Source organism: Denticeps clupeoides, chromosome 16, assembly GCF_900700375.1.
Source record: "Denticeps clupeoides chromosome 16, fDenClu1.1, whole genome shotgun sequence".
Lineage (NCBI taxonomy): Eukaryota > Metazoa > Chordata > Actinopteri > Clupeiformes > Denticipitidae > Denticeps > Denticeps clupeoides.
In genome coordinates this window covers 18,614,438-18,635,010 of record NC_041722.1, presented here as the reverse complement: position 1 = coordinate 18,635,010, position 20,573 = coordinate 18,614,438, and the positions used below count along the sequence as shown (strand labels likewise).

Genomic DNA, 20,573 nt, shown 5'->3' with positions numbered 1-20,573 from the left:
ATGTTGAAATGAATCGTATAATTGATGCATCGCGATGCAGACGTGGATGATTTTGCATTGATGCAGTGCAGAACATAATTCTTGTTAAAAAGTAGTGCCGGTGGCAACTGTGGTGGCCTGATCTACAGAATACAGTGCCGCTCCGGGTAGGAGTTTCCGGTAGGCACTTGGCGGCCTTGTTCCTGCTCTGCGATCATGTGTTGAACTTTGACCTTTGATCGCTGTGCGCCGTGACGTATTTTCACGTGACCAATAGAACCCAAGCGGGCGAGTAAGGAAACTGACCCTTATCAGAAGGTTGCCGGTTCGAATCTACTCACCAAGGGTGATGGTTAAATACAGAGGACTCATTTTGTTGTGTCACCGTACTCTGCTGATTCACAATGACAATCACTTCACTTTCACTTTCAAAGCATCCGCACAGGTGTACAAGACCTTAACTTTTTTATTTGAAAACATGTGACCTTGTACATTTACATTTACAGTATTTACCAGACGCCCTTATCCAGAGGGACTTACAATCAGTAGTTACAGGGACAGTCCCCCCCTGGAGACACTCAGGGTTAAGTGTCCTGCTCAGGGACACAATGGTAGTAAGTGGGAGTTCAACCTGGGTCTTCTGGTTCATATCGATATCGAGGCATTGATAATCGTATCGTGAGATCAGTGAAGGTTCACACCTATATGTGTTAGTGTGCTTGCAAGTGTAAAATAAAGAGATTTGACCTTGTCCTTGGCCTCCCTGTGCCAATGCTGAGATGTTGTCGCCGCACACACAGCACAAGCCCCAGAAACCTTCTCCACATCTGTTCCCGATTCAGCGTCTGGCTTTCTTTGCAGGAGTTCACACTGTACTGGAACCTTCTCACTTCTGTTGGTCAACAAAACTCACACACACACACATACAAACACACACAACCTCCTACATTTTACAGATAATGGCATTTTTGCAGTCATATAGAGCGATGTTCTCACTTTGATCAGCCAGTCACTGTAAAAGTTGCTCTTTGTTTCGTTTAAAGCTCATAAAACATCATGTTGCCTTCAGTTATGTGAAATTTAAGGAATGTAGATTTTAGGTCCTTGGTCATGGTTTAAATGTAGAGCAATTGGCCACCTCGCCGAAAGGCACATAATAAAAAAAAAAAAGGAAAGAAAGGAAATCAAATTTAAATGGTGAAATAGACTATAATATTATTGAATTATTGTGTATTTCTGCAAGCCCATCGTTCTGGCCAGTAGCTTGTCTCCACCCAGATGTAATTATATTGGTTGCAAACGTGATTATATTAAAAACACTGATCCAATGCACAGAGGAACTGAGATTTTCAACGTTGCAATCTTAATCCAGTTAGATAGCCAAAAGCATCTAAATTTCTAAAATAAAAATAATAATACTAATAATTTGCATGCAAAAGTCTTTAGCCACCCCTCAATTCTTTATATTTTGTTTGCAAAGTGAGACAATATGTATAATGATATAAATAATTTTATATATACACATGCAAAAATACATCTTAATACATTATGCAACACAAGTTTAAAAATTCCCCATTAAGAATGCAAGTCAATATTTTAATATTTATACCTCCATCAGTCCCAAATCATTCCATAAGACATTTTGCTGCAGATGTTTTGGCAGTTTTTGTAAAAGGTACTCATGAGAATGCAGGTCTTTTGCATGCATTTCCTTTTCCCTTTCCATCCACGCCAGTCTGAGCTGCCCAGCAGCATTAGCATTAGCCGGCTCCCACCCCGAGCAATTTGGGCCAGGAAACCCAGCGAAGCCAGCAGAGCTGTGGCAGCGTCTGCCCACCCTGTTGGTGGTTGCGTGGTTAATGCCGCAGCGTCTCTCCTGGGAGCCCTGTGTCTGCAGACGAGCTGGCCAGACACAGTCTGGCTCAGTAGTATCCCGGGAAAGGTGTTCTCCCACCGTCGTGGGGATTGATGGATTATGGACAGCCCTGGTGCCGCAGCGTCTTCAGCCAAGCTGGAGAGCGCCAATTCAGTCCAAAGCCTATTCCTGTCAAAAAATGAATGGTAGCTAATGAACTGTTAAACATGTGGTGCCTTGGCAGTTTAATAACCTGCCTTATAATTACAAATTTTAAATATGCATTACATACAAATAAATAACATACCCAGATTTAATTAATGCTCTTGAAAGACTATTTTATGCCTAATTCTATTAAATATTGTGTCTGCATTAGTTGTCCATGTGCTGTACCTCGCCTTACATTCTAATCTTATCCATCTGTGTCCTGGAGTCGGCCGGAGACGGGCGGCCTCTTTCTATCGTGTCCGTATCTCCTCCTCAAAAGTTTTCTCCCCTGCTGTTGCCCCTGGCCGGCTCTTCTGGGATTCAGATGGAAGTTCTCAATAAAACAGCTTGTAACACAGATTTGTGTGGAATGCTCTATATCGAAAGAGTTTTGATGATTTAAAAGTCCCTCCACTGTGTGTGTGTGTGTGTGTGTGTGTGTGTGTGTGTCATGAATTCCAAAAATGGAAGATGCACCTTGGTATGCTGAGCGTAATAATACAAAAACCAAACCATAACTTTCCAGTCTTCTTTTTCAGGTTTTAAAAAATCACTGAGCAATATATTGCACAGTCGATCATTGTTACACTCCTCCCTGTGACCTGACTCATTTGGCAGCTTACTTATCCATAAGGATGATTATTACTTCGGTAATTAACACTCCACAGCCAGAACATATTACATACGTTTGGTAGAAGTAGAATCACCGAGAAGCATCACTAGCCTGAAATAAAATGGCACGACTGCAGGTAAATAGTGAATGTTATGGCTGTCAATTTTAACATTGACTTAATTAATTACCAGCATTTATTTAATCTGCACACGTCTATCTACAGGGGCCAAAACTTGCTCATGACAACCAGTAAAACCAGTTTGTGCTACATAATTTGCATAAATTCAAGTAATTTATCGAAAGTTGCGTTTATTGACCAGCGCTTTCGCTAAGTGATTCATAACTACATATCATTCAAAGTAAATAGAAAACTCTTACGTGCTGTAAGATGGAACGTCTTGGAGGCATGACACTCTTGTGCCTTTGTTGTGCATAGAGATTAAACACCTCCGTTTTTGCATGCCTTTGTCAAACTGCATTGCAACATCCCCCGAGCCAAACGTGTGAGGTGTCGGCCGTCGGGACTGCCCACTCTCTTTGTCTTCCCCAGACGGGAGGCACCGGGGGCGTGACGTCAGAAACAACAGGTTCTGATTGGTCTGTGACAGCTTCCTGTAGGCCAGGGGTATAAAGATCTGTTCACATGTGGGGAAGGGGCACTTTCTTTCCCAGCTGTCTTTCCATCGAAACCCAATTTTACGGTTTTCGAGTCTGCTCTATCCTCTCATTTTTTCTCATGTCTCTCTCTCTCTCTCTCTCTCTTTACTCTTTCTTCTCATTTCGGTTTTCTCTGTAACATTGGTACCTTTTTACATACAATATTTTCATGTAACTTCAATAATAATTTACCGGTGTTAATAAATTAGAAACTGTTCATTTTTTAACCTCTATTGTGCCACGCCTCTTTCTGCCAGGTAACATCAAGTTGGAGTGGTTTGAATACAGTGCTTTTGTGTGGGTAGAGAGAGAGTTTTACACTCTGTTCTCTCCCCACGGTCTTTTTACAACGCGTACGTTTGAGCGTTACGTCCTGAGTCTCTTTCCCACACCCGTCTCTGTAAGAGTTTTAAATATGCATTATAGCAAGCTTCGCAATTTATTAAATGTATCGCTGTTAATTAATTGCAAAATGTGTGATTCATTTTAATTGACTGACAGCCCTAGTAAATACCAAATGAACATTTTGCTCCATTCTACTGAATAATAGTTCAGTAGTCAGTGTGAGAATTTTATGCGGGGGGAAAAATAATAAATTTTGTGCGGCTATTCAAATGCGTGTGCGTGTACTGTTGTGCGTGTGACTTCTCAGGTCCTGTCATCAGCAGCAGTCCACTCACACACACCACACCTCCACTTACACAATTCTACAAAGAAATGCATGCAAAGGGACTGCAGAAGCACATACTGTCACACACACATACACATATATATATAAATAAAATCAAAAGGTGAACTCTGTCTAAACATCACACACAAGCCTAAAATAAAGCACGAATGCAGAATGGGTTTCTGCTCCTGAGGAGATGCACATCTGGGCATGAATCACAGATAAAATCGACTCCACAAGGCAGATTTCACTGACTGTGATGTCCACGGCACACGGCAATGTCGCGTTCCGTTCACAGAGGGAGGCAGAATGAAAAAGGGAACAAAATGACAGACAAGGAAAGGAAAAGAGAAAAAAAAAACTGCTCCATGCTGTTTCTATTTATAGCTCCCCTCCTTATCAGGTCGGCTTGCAGGGAGGGGGCGGGACTTGAGAAGGCGTAATGGGGAGAAAAGAAAACGGACCGATCCGCCTGATAATCAGCAGCTAATTGCCCCGGTAGATTTACAGGCCGCGACCCGATTGACTCGTTTCTCCCCTCTCCGCAGCGGTCAGCAGCAGGCCTTCCTCCTGGAGAACGTGCCCTGCGCCAACGCCAGCTGCCGCCAGTTCCGGGTGCACTGGGACCAGTCCATCCCCAAGGCCGTCCTTGCCACCTTCTTTGACATCTACGAGGACGTGAGTTTGGGTTCTACCCCCACCCCCCACCCCCACCCCCCTCCCCGCTCCTTTCATCTTCCCCCTAACAAGGGGACGCCAGAGTGGCGGTGGTCTGATTAAAGCCGACCCGTGGGTGACCGCAGGTGCCGGAGCCTCAGTTGTTATCTAATTTGGCCCTTCGGGAATTGTCCCTCTCTCCGAGGTGACACCGCTGCCGTCCTTTACCGCCGACCTCCTGGCCGCCCCAGAGCATGCTGGGAGGGCCTGGTGGAGAGTGAGCTCTGGCTGATTGTACTTTACATTTTTTTTTTTCCCCTCCATCAGCATTGTTCGGCTGCTCTTTGTTACCGAGCTGCCGTTTCAAAGCCACCTGACCGCCTTGTTCTCCCGTCCTCCTTAACCTTCCTCTCCTTCTTCCTCCCGCCACTGCTACTGTGAGCGATGGCGAATAATTACAGCCGCCTCGCTCTGTTCCCGCGGACCCGAGAGGAGCAGGACAGAGCAGCCATGGCTGGATTAATCTCCCTCTCTCTCGCCAACCCATTCTCTCGTTCTCTCACTCTCACCGGGGCAGCGGGCGGAACGTGCCAAGTCTGCCACTTGGCTGGCGAGCATAGCTGGAGCGGGGTGCCAGTGTGGCCTCGGCATTGAGACAGAACAGGGCCTGACAGACAGGACCGGGTCACAGGAGCGGCTCCCGCAGAGGCAGTGGGTGTGGGTGGGTGTCCTTGGGAAGAGTGCATGTGTGACCGTGTGATGGTGTTAGTGCGCGTAGGTGGCTTGATGTTTAAATGTTTAAACAGATACGTCCTTTTTATTTCTCTCATCTGCTTCCAGAATCTGCATCTGGGACCAGTTGTGTCTTATTTAGCCAGTGCAGAGCAGATTTTATCAGGACCGAACAGTCCCTCTTACATAAACCCTGAGTTGAAGCTGTCCCCCAGAAGGTGTAAATAAGAAAATAAATAAACACAATTTCCCTGATTGATACATGACATGGTAGTCAAATTTCAATTTGAAATATGGTGTTAAAAGAAAGTTAGCAATTTTTTTTGGGGGGTGGCTAACACCGACTGCTTCTTATATGGGTGTGTTCTGCTCTGCAGGGTATTTTGGACATGTTCGTGCTGAGTAAAGATGAGGGCAAGGAGGAGCTGGTCATCCACGCGCTGAAGAACAACTTTGAGGCCGACGCCTACTTTGTGAAAGTGATAGGTGAGTCTTTAACATATTTAATTATATTTTTATAACCAAAGCTTAAAAGGGGAAGGAGCCTGTGGGGACACACCCTTCCTGAATTATTGAAATCCCCTCCTATCAAAAATAGTTTTTTGAGATTTTCAGCAACCTGATGGCTGAATATCACTAGATGCCATGAAAACCTGGCCCTCTATGTGGTAGCTAGAAAAAAAAAATCCTCATTAAAAAAGCTAGGTTTTTCTAATACTAAGGAAACATTTGCGCTCCAGAAGGTTCATGAAAAGGGTACACGGACTCCAGTACCTACTCTTCACTCAGTGCGCACAAAGTCACCTTAAGTAAGGGTACTGTAGTGCGGTGCCCATTGGGCAGCTGTTGGCGCCGGTTCAGAGTGAGTGGCGGCAGGGCAGGGCCGTCTCGGCTGAGTAACGGTGTCAGTTTGTGGCCGTCGACGGATGGCATTTGGAAAGCTGGCATTTTCAAAGTGAAATGTGTCCACCAAAAAGCCATTTAATCCCGCCTGCTGTGGTTTAATTAAAGCGGCCAGACGTCCCTCACTGGATCTGTCACTTCTGGCTCACTTAATTCTTCCATGCCGCTTTCGTTCTCTTTCACTCATTTCCCCTCCATCTGATATGTTAGTAGGCAGCACAGATTTGTCTTTCCAGTCACACCTACACAGTTGCATCCTCCAAACCCTCACAGACACATCCACATTGCTCACAAGCAGCTTTTCATCTTATGGACCTGACTCTGGCTGGCTTTTGAATCGAAAACATTTGCATTTGTGAAGTTTAGCAGGAGAGTTACATATTTATGCAAGTCTGGTACATAGGTTCTGAGGAAGGTGTTAGAATGTGAGCATACACTTCATATGTTAATATTGCATGTGTGTGTGTACACAGCATAGTTGGCATGGTTTAGGTGTGTCCTCACAAACATGTTGAATGTGTAACATATACAGTTGTGGCTGCTACTAAGATTGCACCTAAATCAACCATTTATTCACGTTCACTTTCACTTATCGGATCATCAAAAACCTCAAGGAGAGAGGTTCAAGTGCTGTGGAGAAGGCTTCAGGGTGCCCAAGAAAGTCCAGCAAGGATTTTGGATGGCCTGGTGTCAAGAAGGGCAGCAAAGGAGCCACTTCTCTCCAAGAGAAACATTAACATCTGATATTGTTCAAAATGTACAGGGATTGAACTGCTGAGTACTGGGGTAAAGTAGTTTTCTCCGATGAAGCCCCTTTACGATTGCTTTGGGCATCTGGAAAATTGATTGTCCGGAGAAGAAAAGGTGAGCGCTAGTACCATCAGTCCTGTCTCATGCCAACAGTATAGCATCCTGAGACCATTCATGTGTAGGGCTGCTTCTCATCCAAGGGAGTGGGCCCACTCACAATTTTGCAGAAGGAGACAGCCATGAATAAAGAATGGTACCAAAACATCCTCCGACAGCAACTTCTCACAATCATCCAAGTTTGGTGAAGAACAATGCCTTTTCCAGCATGATGGAGCACCGTGCCATAAGGCCAAAGTGATTACTAAGTGGCTCGGGGAACAAAACGTTGTGGTCAAGCCTCAAGAGGCGGGTGGACAAACATACAAATTCTGACAAAGGACGGATTATGGAGGAATGGGTTGCCATCAGTTAGGATTTGACCCAGAAGTTGTTTGACAGGGTGAATTGCAGAGGTCTTGGAAAAACACTGCAAATATGGACTCTTTGCATAGATTTGATGTAACTGTCAATAAAATCCTTTGAAACTTAGAAAATTCTTGTAATTACATTTCAATACGCTACAGAAAAAAATGAAAAACCTTCTCAAAACCTTTGGCAACGACTGTATGTTAAACATGTCCTCACCCGGGGGCGCCTTTCATGGCCGCCCACTGCACACTGAGGGTGATGATGAAATGCAGACGACACATTTCGTTGTGTCACCGCGTGCTGTGCTTCACAATGACAAACACTTCACCTTCACAACGATTAAAGATCGTATTCATTATGTATTCATATTCATAATGATTTTGAGTGTTTGCCCTCACAAAGATGTAGAATGTGTGTGTGTGTGTGTGTGTGTGTGTGTGTGTGTATTGCATGTGTGTTTTTCTGACCGAGATCACATTGATGTGTGTGTGTGTGTGTGTGTGTGTGTTGCATTTTCATGCACATCTGCATGTTTATGTGGGCGCGTGCACGTGGTGCACGGGGGTGTATGAGCATGCGCGCCTCAGTGTGTGATCTCGGTACGGCCCGATGAATAAAGAGTGCCGTGCCTACTGGTACGCTGCCATGGACCCGTGTTGTCAAGTGGGCGGACGGGAGGGAAGCACTCTAATTTAGTGTGGAGCTTCAAATTGCTCCCAGGCTGCCTTTGCCCTCTGTACCCTGCTGGCTGCAGAGCAGTGAAATGAGAGCGAGAGACAGAGGGGATGTGGGAAAGTGAGGGATAGAAAGTGGATGAGGGGGAGAGATGGGGATGTAGGTTGTGACCAAAGCGGATGTTTTCATCAGAGACAGAAAGATCAGGCAACAAGCGGTGTGTGTGTTATAATGCATGTATTGCATATTTTTCTCCCCTTCACTGAGCTTTACCCCATATAAGCCAGTTTTTGGACATAAGAGCTTTGTCGCTACCGCTCTTCCTCGCCAATGGTTAAGACCACAGTGGAATAAAATGCTCTGCAAGTGGGCAAATTAGCATTAAAATCACATCCTAAATAGGACTGCGTGGTATAAATTGCGATGTACATTTGGCCAACGGGAGAGATTTTGATTATACCGGCCTACTGCAAAAATGTCCGCTCCTCGCAAACGTTGCATCACCTGTGTGAAACTACGCCTACTTGCAGCACAAGGCAGAGTGCACAGATCCTTAAAAAGTTGAGTTTAAAAGAACAAAAAGGCCTTGAATATCATTAAAATCCTTAAATCTAGACTTTTTTTAAGGTCTTTTAAATACTGCAGACACTATGAATAAAACAAGCCTTCAATCCCCTGTGTGCTGCGCACTTCCGGGTTTACTAAGAGCAGCACGGGTGTCACTCGCCCGATCAGTTCCATGCCTATGATTGGGTACTGACAGTGCGCATTCAAATGACATGAGGCATGTTATGTGCACTGTGCAAATCCTGGAAGGACTGCATGATAAAACGTCTACAAGCGTAGTGTACAGCCATGAGTCTTATTGGGAAAGATGCAACTCCTGGACTGTTTTTCACACCTGGATTTGGGGATCCTCTCCCATTCCTCCTTGCACATCCTCTCCCGTTCTCCCGGCAGGTTGGATGGTAAACGTTGGTGGACGGACATTTTTAGGTCTCTCCAGAGATGCTCGGTTGGGTTTAGGTCAGGGCTCTGGCTGGCACAGAGTTGCTGTGAAGCCGCTCCTTTGTTATTTTAGCTGTGTGCTTAGGGTCATTTTCTTGTTGGAAGGTAAACCTTCATCCCAGTCTGAGGTCCTGAGCACTCTGGAGAAGGTTTTAGTCCAGGATATCCCTGTACTTCGCCACATTAATCTTTTCCTCAGTTGCAACCAGTCGTCCTGTCCCTGCAGCTGTAAAACACCCCCACAGCATGATGCTGCCGCCACCATGCTTCACTGTTGAGACTGTATTGGACAGTTGATGAGTGCCTGGTTTTCTCCACACTTACATACTGCTTAGAATCCCACTTACTACCATTGTGTCCCTGAGCAAGACACTTAACCCTAAGTTGCTCCAGGGAGACTGTCCCTGTAACTACTGATTGTAAGTCGCTCTGGATAAGGGTGTCTGATAAATGCTGTAGATGTAGAATTAAGGCTAAAAACTTCTACCTTGGACTCATCAGACCAGATAATCTTATTTCTCACCATCTTGGAGTCCTCCAGGTGTTTTATTTTTTTTATCAAATTCCATGTGGGCTTTCATGTGTCTTGCTCTGAGGAGAGGCTTCCGTCAGGCCACTCTGCTTTAAAGCCCAGACTGGTGGAGGGCTGCAGTGATGCTTGACTTTCAACTTTCTCCAACTTTCTCCCATCTAACGACTGCATCTCTGGAGCTCAGCCACAGTGATCTCTGGTTTCTTCTTTACCTCTCTCCAGGGCTCTTCTCCCCCGATATCTCTGTTTGGACAGACGGTCAGTTCTAGGAAGGGTTCTGGTCATCCCAAAAGTCTTACATTTAAGGATTATGGAGGCCAATGTGCTCTTAGGAAGTACAGCAGAATTTTTTGTACCCATGGCCAGATCTGTGCCTTGCCATAATTCTGTCTCTGAGATCTTTAGATCTTCAGTCTCATTTGCTCTGACCTGCATTGTGAGCTGTAAGGATTTATATTGACAGATGCGTGGCTTTACTAACCAAGTCCAATCAAGCTTGGACTCAAAAGGGTGGTAGTAGCCTAGTGGGTAACACACTCACCTATGAACCAGAAGACCCGGGTTCAAACCCCACTTACTACCATTGTGTCCCTGAGCAAGACACTTAACCCTAAGTTGCTCCAGGGAGACTGTCCCTGACTACTGATTGTAAGTCGCTCTGGATAAGGGCGTCTGATAAATACTGTAAATGTAAATGTAAGGTGTAGAACAATCTCAAGGATGATCAGAAGAAATGGACAGCACCCGATATAAATATATGAGTGTCACAGCAAAGGGTCTGAATACTTAGGACCACGTGATATTTCAGTTTTTCTTTGTTAATAAATCTGCAAAAATGTCAACAATTCTGTTTAATTTTTTAATGCTGTGTGTACATTAATGAGGAAAAATGAACATAAATGGTTTTAGAAAATGGCTGCAATATAACAAAGAGTTAACATTTTAAGGGGGCCTGAATACTTTCCATAAAAAATGTAATCACCAGGCGGCTGTCATGGGTATGTATGTATTGAAAACAGCACTTTGCAGATGGTCACACACCCACAATATATCGCTGGAATGCTGTGTTTTGCTATTGTTTAGGCAAGTAAAATATGAATTTAATTTATTTAATCAGTTAATCAGCTTTACCTTCTTAATGCTGTCAAGCATTTTAAGAATATATGTGCAAGTGTCAATCTCATCCTCTTCTGTTTCTGCCGTAATGAGGCATAATACCGGGATTTTTAATATGCTGACTATATTCTTGCTTTTACTCATCACAGACAATGCAGGGTTGTAGGCCAGTTGCACCAGATTGGCTGGGCGTTGGGCGTTTCAGTAAATACCGCCTGGGCTGAGAGATTTAAACACTTGGACTAGTTCCCGCTGTGCCATTGTTGCTGCAGATTGGGCGCTGTGTACCAAATTATTCGGTGTGTGAGAAAGCAAATGATGAACCATCTGGGCTTCCGTCTGCAGTAATGGAGGATTGTCCCTTCCAGCCAAACTCCGCTGTTGGTGCCACGGCTCTGCTGAAAAAAGAGAGAGAAGTAGACGAAGAAAAGGACAAACGTGTGAATGGGGGACTATGGGATGCCTAATACTGTGTAGGTGGCCCTTGTACTGCAAAAGCAGAGCCGACACATGGAGGCATAACCTCTGAAGGTGATGTCTGGAACAGGATCTCTGGACCACCAGGAGATTGGAGATCCGGAGAATTGTCATTGTGAAACACAGCAAATCACACGGCGACACTACAAAATGTGTCCTCTGTATTTAACCCATCACCCTTGGTGAGCAGTGGACAGCCATGACAGCCGCCCGGGGAGCAGTGTTTTCTTACCCGCTAGGCCACCACCACCCCCTTTAACTTTCCTGGTGACAAAAGCCACTATCGTCCGGGAATTCTACTAACATAAAGCGTTCGAATTATTCTTTGTGCCGCGGAAACGATAAAAAAAGCATTCACTCCCGGCATACATCAGTGATACCCGGGCACCCCTGACCAGTTTCCAGTTCCCTGGACCGCTGCCTACTGGGAACCTTCCAGAAGACCTGCTGTTTACATTTACATTTACGCCATTTATCCAGAGCGACTTACAGTCAGTAGTTACAGGGACAGTCCCCCCCCCTGGAGACAGTGTCTTGCTCTGTACTTCATTCTCTGACCTTAAAACCGCAGGTGGAGCGATATTTTATGTCGTGTCTGACTGTCTCGGCAGCGCCAGGTGAATGTCTGTGTGTGCCAGGTCTCATTTCCACTGGTACGTAATCATGAATTCCGAACGGGTTGTCCACCGCATCTGGGCCTCTGGCTGAGCACCAGAGAGGCAGCTAACTGGACACGCCCAGGCCTCCGGTTGCATCCTGGCACGGTCTTCAGACAGGTACTCATGACCGCGCCATCCCTTCTTTTTGTTTTACTGCACCGCTGGCGCTATTTATTGGCTAACAAAATGGCGAGCTAATCACCTTCTTATTTAGCCCCACGCTAACTCAAAGTGGCGGTTCAATTAGAAAAGTTAATAAAGTGGGGATTGATCTGGGAGCTGGTGGGGACTCAGGCTACTGGTCTGCCGCTTATTACTGGGTTATAAACGCGCTGACGGAGCAACGGCGAGTTGTAATTACCGCAGCGTCGGCGGAATGGCGCGATTCGAGGACAAGAGTGATGCGAAACGAGGGGAACAGTAGCGCTTGATGAAGGGAAGTGGTGCTAATTGCTGGCAGTTTATTTTTTTAAAAATGTTAATGGGCATGGTACGCGTGTTCTGGAGGAGGAAGTCAGACAAAGCGGCGACGGAGCGAGCTGATGGCGGCGGTTTGTGCGCCGCTCTCTCATTAGGATGCAGATGAGCTGCATTGAGGAACATCTGCAGGCTTTGTTGGGGAACTTGGCGTCCCCGCCCCCGTCTCCACAGCCTGTCAGTCAGACAGGAAGCGTCGCTCATCACACATCAGCTCGGCTTAGCAGCCGATGCAGTCAGTGGAGTACTGCTCTCTGAAACACACACAAACACACACACACACACACACACACACACACACATATATATGAACAGAATCTGGCTAGAGAGAAAACACTCACAAACACACGAAAAACACTGTCTCTCTCTCTCTCTCTGAAACACACACACACACACACATATATATATATATATGAACAGAATCTGGCTAGAGAGAAGCACTGTCTCACCGTACACTTTGACACGCACAAACAGTCGCATTTTCTCACAAAAAATATTTCCACCAGCACTCACACAAATGTGTGAACGTGCGTGTGGGCCACTGAGTGTGTGCGTGTGTGAGCGCGTTACGTACATGACAGGGCTGTCAGGTGCAATTTTTTTATTATTTTTTTTTTAAGAAACTAATTAATCACACATTTTGCAAAGAATGAATTAATTATAGCAGCCCGCTATAATATTTACCTATTTAATGTTAATATTTAATATTTAGAAGTGTGGTAAAGAGGCTCAGGCCGTAACGGTGCGCTCGTCTGCTGAAGGCGCCAGCCTCCCAGTCATTTTGATTGGGGTGACATCGTACGCCGCCGGCCACCGTCAGTCATCGACGCAGATCGTTATAATCATAATGTTAAAAAAAATAAAAAAAACAGCATTCGTTAATATGACCACGCGACATATTTAAAGTACGTTGCACCAATTAACACCATTTTGCCAGGCCTGGTATGTGCACAGCATTTGAAGCGTTCGCTTTTTTTGTCTTCAGCTGTGGGGTTCACGGCGCGTCTGAATGTTTCACACCCCCTCGCGGGGCGGCTGGTGTGATTGACGCGCTCGGCTCCGGTGCGGGTAACAGATTGATATTGGAGCAGCGGGGCGCGGGGAGGGGCTCGCCGGTGTCTTCCCGGCGACCGAGACAGCTGCTCGCACCGTCGTCTGCTGCCACACACACTCACCGCGCACTCGGCCAGGCGTGTCAGACGTGCTCCTTAGTGTGCTTTCGAGTGAGGTTCATCAGTGGGGCGCGCACACTTGCATCTGGACCTTGCTGATAATAAATATATTAATAAATATAACTTGACTTTTCTGGGAACACAAGAAAAAGCGTTTTCGGTTTCTTAAAAGACATAGAGAACGTCCAGAACACCCCTCCACACCTGTAGGTGGCGCTCTAACTCCCCACTCTCCTTGTTCGGCATCTAGTTCTCCTCCGAGGTGGTTTAAACCGAGGATTTCTCGTAGTTGAACATGTCATCCGCCATTGTTGGGGTTACAGGTCAGGTTGTTGCAATTCAGTGACACGGTTGATGTACTTCACTCTCTGACCTAAAGTATCACTCCACCTGCGGTTTTAATGCCGTGTCTGACTGTCTCGGCAGCGGCGGGTACATTTCTGAGCGTGCCAGGCCTCGCGTTCCCTGATCACCGTGATCGTTTCCACTGGTACGTAATCATAAAGTCGGAACGGGTTGTTGTCGTTGTTTCCTGTAGTCGAGCGTACCACGTCCCAGGACGGATCGGATAGGCCTTGTCTCCAAAAAAAGGAAAATCTCTTAAGAAGAAACACGTGGAATAAATAGATAGATAGACTGTCACTTCCATCGTCTTTCCACCTCATATTATTATTCACATTACAGCCAAGTCAAAATGGCCGTTGGCCTATATTCTGCTACGGGTTAGGACAGCAGTGTTTTATAAAGGAAAAAAAGGGGTCACCAGCAGTGGAGATGAGTCTGGTCCAAAATCCACAGACGTGGTGTGAACTGGCGTCCTGTCCTGAACAGATGCAGCCGGCTAGAGGCCGCTCAGGCCCTCGCGGCTTCTGAACAGCGGGCCGTCGGTGAAGGCGGCCGCGGAGCCGGCATGACCTCCGGCCGTAACTCCGTTCGCAGAGGAAGTGGCCGTGGCGTGTTTATATCCGCGCGCGACGGGCAGACGCCGGCTCCCGCAGCCGATTTCACACTCATCACTCAGCGGCGTCCCGCTCCCGGTCCCCTCCCGGGAGGGCAGGTCTGGTTGTGCCAGGTAGACAGCTGCTCCCCGCCTCACACCCTCAATAGCTGAGAGCTGGAACATCGCAGGCAGCGGGTACCGCGCAGTGTTTCATTTACAGCTGCAAATTCGCAGAAACTGTTGTTTTTTTTTTGGTGGTTTGTTTGTTTGCCAACCGATCCACGTTTTGGGATGAATTTCCAGTGGAAATTGCACCATGTGACGCCATTTAGAACTTTCTCTCCTCTGATCCACAATGAATTCGCCACCAGCAGCTGTAATGTATGGATTTTAAACCTTTGTAAATGGTCCCTATGCCACTAAATCCATGTGACAGGTAAAATGTGACCACAGACGTGACATCCAACCACTTTAGATCCTTTTGGAGGGACATCTATTCCACAGATGAGTGCGCAACAGGTCCAGACGCAGGAATGGTAATCTGTTATCATGGTCAATGTAAGGAATTAATTGTCCCATTGAAAGAATTTGTGCACTTTGATCAGGCAGATTTCCATGTATTTCCAATATTCATCCAATGTGATAAACATCCTATGCATCCTCAGTGGAAATCAGATACTGACACCCTCCTCTATTTGGATTTTTGGTTATTTAATGTCTTTTTTGTGACCGCTAACACCTGGTTCCTCTACTCTTTGTAATTCTGGGCCACCATAAGATAAGATCATCTTTTATCTGTTTTGCACCATGTCTTGTCTCATTGTCAGTCCTTATCAACAGACAGTCTTATTTTCTACAGTGTAGTGCCCGGGCCAGCGGTGGCCTAGCGTTTAAGGAAGCGGCCCCATAATCAGAAGGTTGCCGGTTCTAATTGAGGTGCGACTGAGAGAAGCACCGTCCCCACACACTGCTACCCGGGCGCCTGTCATGGCCGCCCGCTGCTCACTCAGGGTGATTGGTTAAATGCAGAGGACACATTTCACCGTGTGCTGTGCTGCTGTGTATCACAAGTGACAATCACTTCACTTCGAATGCACTATAACGTAACAAGAACCAGAGAAATGATCACGTGCATGTTTTTGCACTAGTCTCCTCATCAGAGGAGATTTGCACTGCTCTGAGACTGGGGCCGAACGATTTTCCTAAATTTGAAACGAAAGCGAAATCGCAATGACTGCAAAGCCCAGACTGTGCTCCATCAGTTAACGTCAGGGTTGCTGCACAGACATGCTGGGTTGGCTGGAGACAGTCAGTGAGCGAGAGACTGGAGCGTTGGCAGAAGGTAGGCCGCGGTAGGGGAGAACGGGACCGGGCGCGGCTCACCGTGGAGTGCCGCGAACAGCCGAGTGGGCGAAGCCAGTGTACACTGGCAGAGTGGGTTCTGAAAGAGTCTGAAGACAATCACAGTTCAGGCAGTAAAAAACATCCGCCGGGTTGTTACTTATAACCCAGTATAGCGCAGTTTACATTTCAATCTACGGTCATGCTTCAGTTTTTAATACACATAGTAAAGTAAATACTGAAGAAAAAAAATTAAATTGCAAATGCAATATTCTCTGAGGCCATGTTGACGTTGGTGACAGCACCTTGCAGGGTTGCGTGGTGACGATGCTCAGGGATGACCCCCCCCCCCCCCATCTCTTCACAGGAACGAACTGAGCAAATAATATAAAGTGAATGTCACTTGTGATGAAGCACAGTGAAATTTGTCCTCTGCATTTAACCCATCACCCTGAGTGAACAGAGGGCAGCCATGACAGGCGCCCGGGGAGCAGTGTGTGGGGACGGTGCTTTGCTCAGTGGCACCTCAGTGGCACCTTGGCGGATCGGGATTCGAACCGGCAACCTTCTGATTACGGGGCCGCTTCCTTAACCGCTAGGCCACCACTGCAGTCGATTTGTCCAGAGCCTAAGCTTTGGCATAAACATCCTCGTATCCGTCAGATGCCGTCTGCATCTCAGACAGCTCGTTTTTTAAGGCGTCTCTCTGGGATTAAGTGGGTTTTATGGCCTTATATAAATTGCCCCCTAAAACCCTTGGAGAATCTGTGAACTTATTACTTCTGAGGCCGCGCCGTTATCTGCAGGAGCGCTGGCGCATGCGGAGTCCATTACATCCTCCGGCTCAGTGGGTCTTGCGCCGCCGTCAGTGGTGACACGGGCCAACGTCTGAGCCCAGCCGCCATGACAAATAGCTTTCCTGTGGGGGGCTCTGGGGTGTTGCACTTCTTCTCCTGTGCTCCTCCAACGTCGGCGGAGCGCCGCTAATGAAACGCGGTGATTCAGTCGCGTGAGGACGAGACGGCGAGTCGCTTTAAACAAGAAACGGCCTCAGACCGGAGACCCATTAGACCGGGAGAGACGTCCGAGCGGCTGGAAAGCGGAGAACGTGTGAAATATTGTGAGGGAGCAGGGTAGAGCGGAGAGGGGCAGGATGAGAGACTGATCCTGGAGCGGAAACATGTCCTGTCACTCGTGAAGGACAGATAAGTTGCAGCTCTGCTCTGAAGGACCAAGTCCCAGACATGTTGTTGTCATATTGGGAAGCATAATCTCTTCTTTGTAACGGTGTATTATACATGCTGTACAGGCCATTAAGCGTCAACAAATGAACTCCCCCCCCCCCCACATTATTTTCATTTCTAAATGAAATGAAAAAACACTTTTTTTTTTTTTTTTTTTTTTTTTTTTTTTTTTTTTGTGTGAAGCACTCAGAATATAAAAGTACATTTAAATCCAAATATTGATGATTGATTAAATACACTAACAGCCTTTAAGTGATGTCAGGTATTCATTATAATAAACATTAAACAAAACTAGCTAAAAAAAATCGCATAGCACGTGTATATACATTACTTTTATAAGATTTAAATGCTTGTACTGTTATGACACGCAGAGATTAAAGCAGGGTTCCTACAGTCAGTAAAACCTGGACACTTCATGGAATTTGAAAAGAATTTTGGAATTTTCCAGGCTGTGGAAAGCTTTGGAATACAAAATAAACATCTCAAGTCGCAGAAAAGTCCAATTGAAATTTGATTGCCATGCAAATATATACCGAAGTACATGGCTCCATATTCCAGCACCTCCTTTAGCCGCGTGTCTCTTGTTAAAAAGTCACAAAAATTGCAGCTGATCAAAAATTACAGCTGATTATGATCAACTCCCAAACTTGATTTGGTCCATTTCACTTGGGCTTTGTTGGATTGTCACTATTTTAGTTTAACAAGTTTCTGTTTTTCCACTTTCGCATTTGCACAGACATTTCAGAGAACATATGGTCGTTTGCCTCAGAGAAATTCTTTTGAAAAAGTGTCTAGGAACCCTGTTAAATAAAGACTGAAGTGCTTGATGCCATAAGATAATATTCAATATGATTACTGTAGGCGCCAGTCTGCCGTGTTCTTTCTCTTTCAAGGCACGGACGAGTAAACGCCACTCAGTTACTCGAGTGTCCAGAGTAATCAGTCTGAGCCTCGGTGAAATCTGCTTATCTGCTAAGTTTGTCATTTGTTGAGAAATGAGCGCGCGCTTAAGCCCTGAGCACTGAACTCGACCTCGCAGCACGGCGTCGCGTACGGCCCTCTACGGCTCGGAAAAAAGCCGAAAATGTGAAGGCACTTTAAGCCCCATTCCCCACAAAAAAAGAATAAGAAAAGAAAAGAAAAATGCGTTCGCCGCTGTAAGTATGAAGAAGATTTGGAGTGAAGGCCATTCTTTACTCGTCCATTGAATTAATCAGCGGAAACCGCATCCAAAAAGTCAGACAAACTGCCTGCCATTTTTAAAATGTCAGACCGCTGTAACCTTATTTACAGAGAGTTTAACCCCTCAGGTCCCGGCGATCTCAAACGCTCTGGCTCGCCGTAAACGCCGGACAAATTTCGCAGAGCGTCGCTAATGAATATTAACAGCAATGGTGTTCGAATGGGAAACTGTCTTTCCTCATTAACCTCGTTATGGGCCCAGTCAGATGCATTAACTCTGCACACACGCATTTTAATTTCAATTAAAATCCTGTCACATTTACCTGCCAAGGACTCGCCGAACGCTGCTGGGGGCTCATTTGGCGGCGGCGCTTTACTCGGTTGTTCAAGGCCTGCGCCGCATGCATAAAAAAACACGTTGCGGCGAAAAAGAATATTGTTTTCAGAACGAGGCTCGAGGTTTTTTTTTTGTTTGTTTTTTTTTTACATTGAGAATATTCTTTTTTTTTTTTTTTTTTTTTTAAAAAACCCCTTTAAAAATAACCCCATTGTTCACGTTTTAATTCAGCAGCGCCGTCGTTGCCAGGCCAGATGGCACATAACAGGTAATTTGGGCGACTACTCATTTACCACGACTCGGGCCATGTATTAGTGCTGATGATTGTAGATTAAACGGCTCGTGGGGAGCTTTTGTACATAAAGCTGTCCTAATGGATACTGCACTGAGTACAAGTGCTCGGCACACAGACCCGGGGCTCGTTCTCTCCAGCGGCATTTTTAAATCCGTCCCTTTGATGACTTAACTGATACGGCTTACGATGCAGGCGTTGGGACACCATGTTGAACACAGACGCTAATATTTATGGGCCGGAAAATCTGATGAGAGCGATATGGCTAGTCTCAACCACAATGTGAAAAAAAATGCTGCCGACTGCATTTTCAAGGCAAGGTGACGGAGGAAACGAAACACTGCCACAACATCTCCGGTATGCCTGGCACGGTTACATATTCAGTAAATGGAATGAAAATTATCAGGGAATGAAAAAGCCAGAGGACTCGAGTTTTAAAATACTCTGCAATCTTCCCCGTCATGACAGCAGGGCCCTGTGACTTGCATTAAGAACAATGTGCACTTGTTAGGCTGCTGTTATCGGCTCGTTCGTAGCACGTGTTTATGAGTGCATTCAGAATTCGGATCTGTATTCGGATTCACATCTCATTAAGCGGCTTTTGATGGTGACAATAGCGAACAAAACAGCCACGAAGGTAAAAAGAGACTACTCTGAAAAAACAAGTTCATCAAACATACGTCACTTTCTCCTGATACAACAAATATTAAAAAACGTTTTGTTTTTTTTGCATTGTATTCTTCAAAATGGTTCCACCTTTGTCTCCATAACCACCACAAAGTAGGTGTGTCCAGACTTTTGGGTGATGGGTTAAATGCAGAGGACACATTTCGTTGTGTATCACTTTCACGGATTTCTTGCTTTTTCCATCTCTTGGTCTACATGACTTTGTCAGGCGGGTCTTATTTAAGTGATTTCTTGATTGAGAACAGGTTTAGCAGTAATCAGGCCTGGGTGTGGCTAGAGATATTGAATTCAGGTGTGATGAACCACAGGGCCATGACGGTTCACCCTTAACAGTAAAATCCATCACTTAACTGCATTTTGAGTTTAAGTGTGTTGTCTTTGACTAATATTCAAAATCATTTGGTGATCTGAAACATTTAAATGTGACTAACATGGAAAAAAGTAAGAAATTAGAGAGGGGGCAAACCCTTTTTCACACCACGGTAAAAGTTTGCACGTTTTATTCCATCCAACATGTCCATTACATTTCTACCAAAAAATGAAGCAGTGTGGGCTGTAAACGGGTCATTCGGAAGAGTGTGAGGCGTTCATCTGTGAATCGAGTAAACCGGCGAAGATAAGGCCAGATTGCGTGTTATTGTCACCATCGCTGGCTGATCCGTAACCTTGCTTGTCGCAGAGCAGATGCCCACAGCCGGCTGATCTCTCATCAGCGCGCAAATCTGCAAACGCCAAACAAGCCAGGGGTGTCAAGCCCGCGAGATCACCACAAACAGATCCACAATGATGGCCCAGCGACACAAAGCGCCTGACAGCTCACAAACTACATGTCCCATAATGCCCCGTTTCAGTTGCCTTGCCGAACACGACCTTTAAACCGCAGCTGAATCTCTACAGGAGCAGTTCCCACGTCGCCGGCGAATGGGTTGTAAAGCGGCATGCG

General features: G+C 45.9%; 1 protein-coding gene across 1 annotated transcript in view; it reads left to right on the top strand.

Moving 5' to 3' along the window:
* itfg1 (integrin alpha FG-GAP repeat containing 1) overlaps positions 1 to 20,573 on the top strand; it is a 105,950-nt gene that overhangs the window by 57,555 nt on the left and 27,822 nt on the right. The window contains exons 11-12 of the mRNA XM_028957059.1: positions 4,530 to 4,659; positions 5,748 to 5,856. Coding sequence (XP_028812892.1) covers positions 4,530 to 4,659; positions 5,748 to 5,856 — 239 coding nt within the window. The remainder of the gene's footprint in view (positions 1 to 4,529; positions 4,660 to 5,747; positions 5,857 to 20,573) is intronic.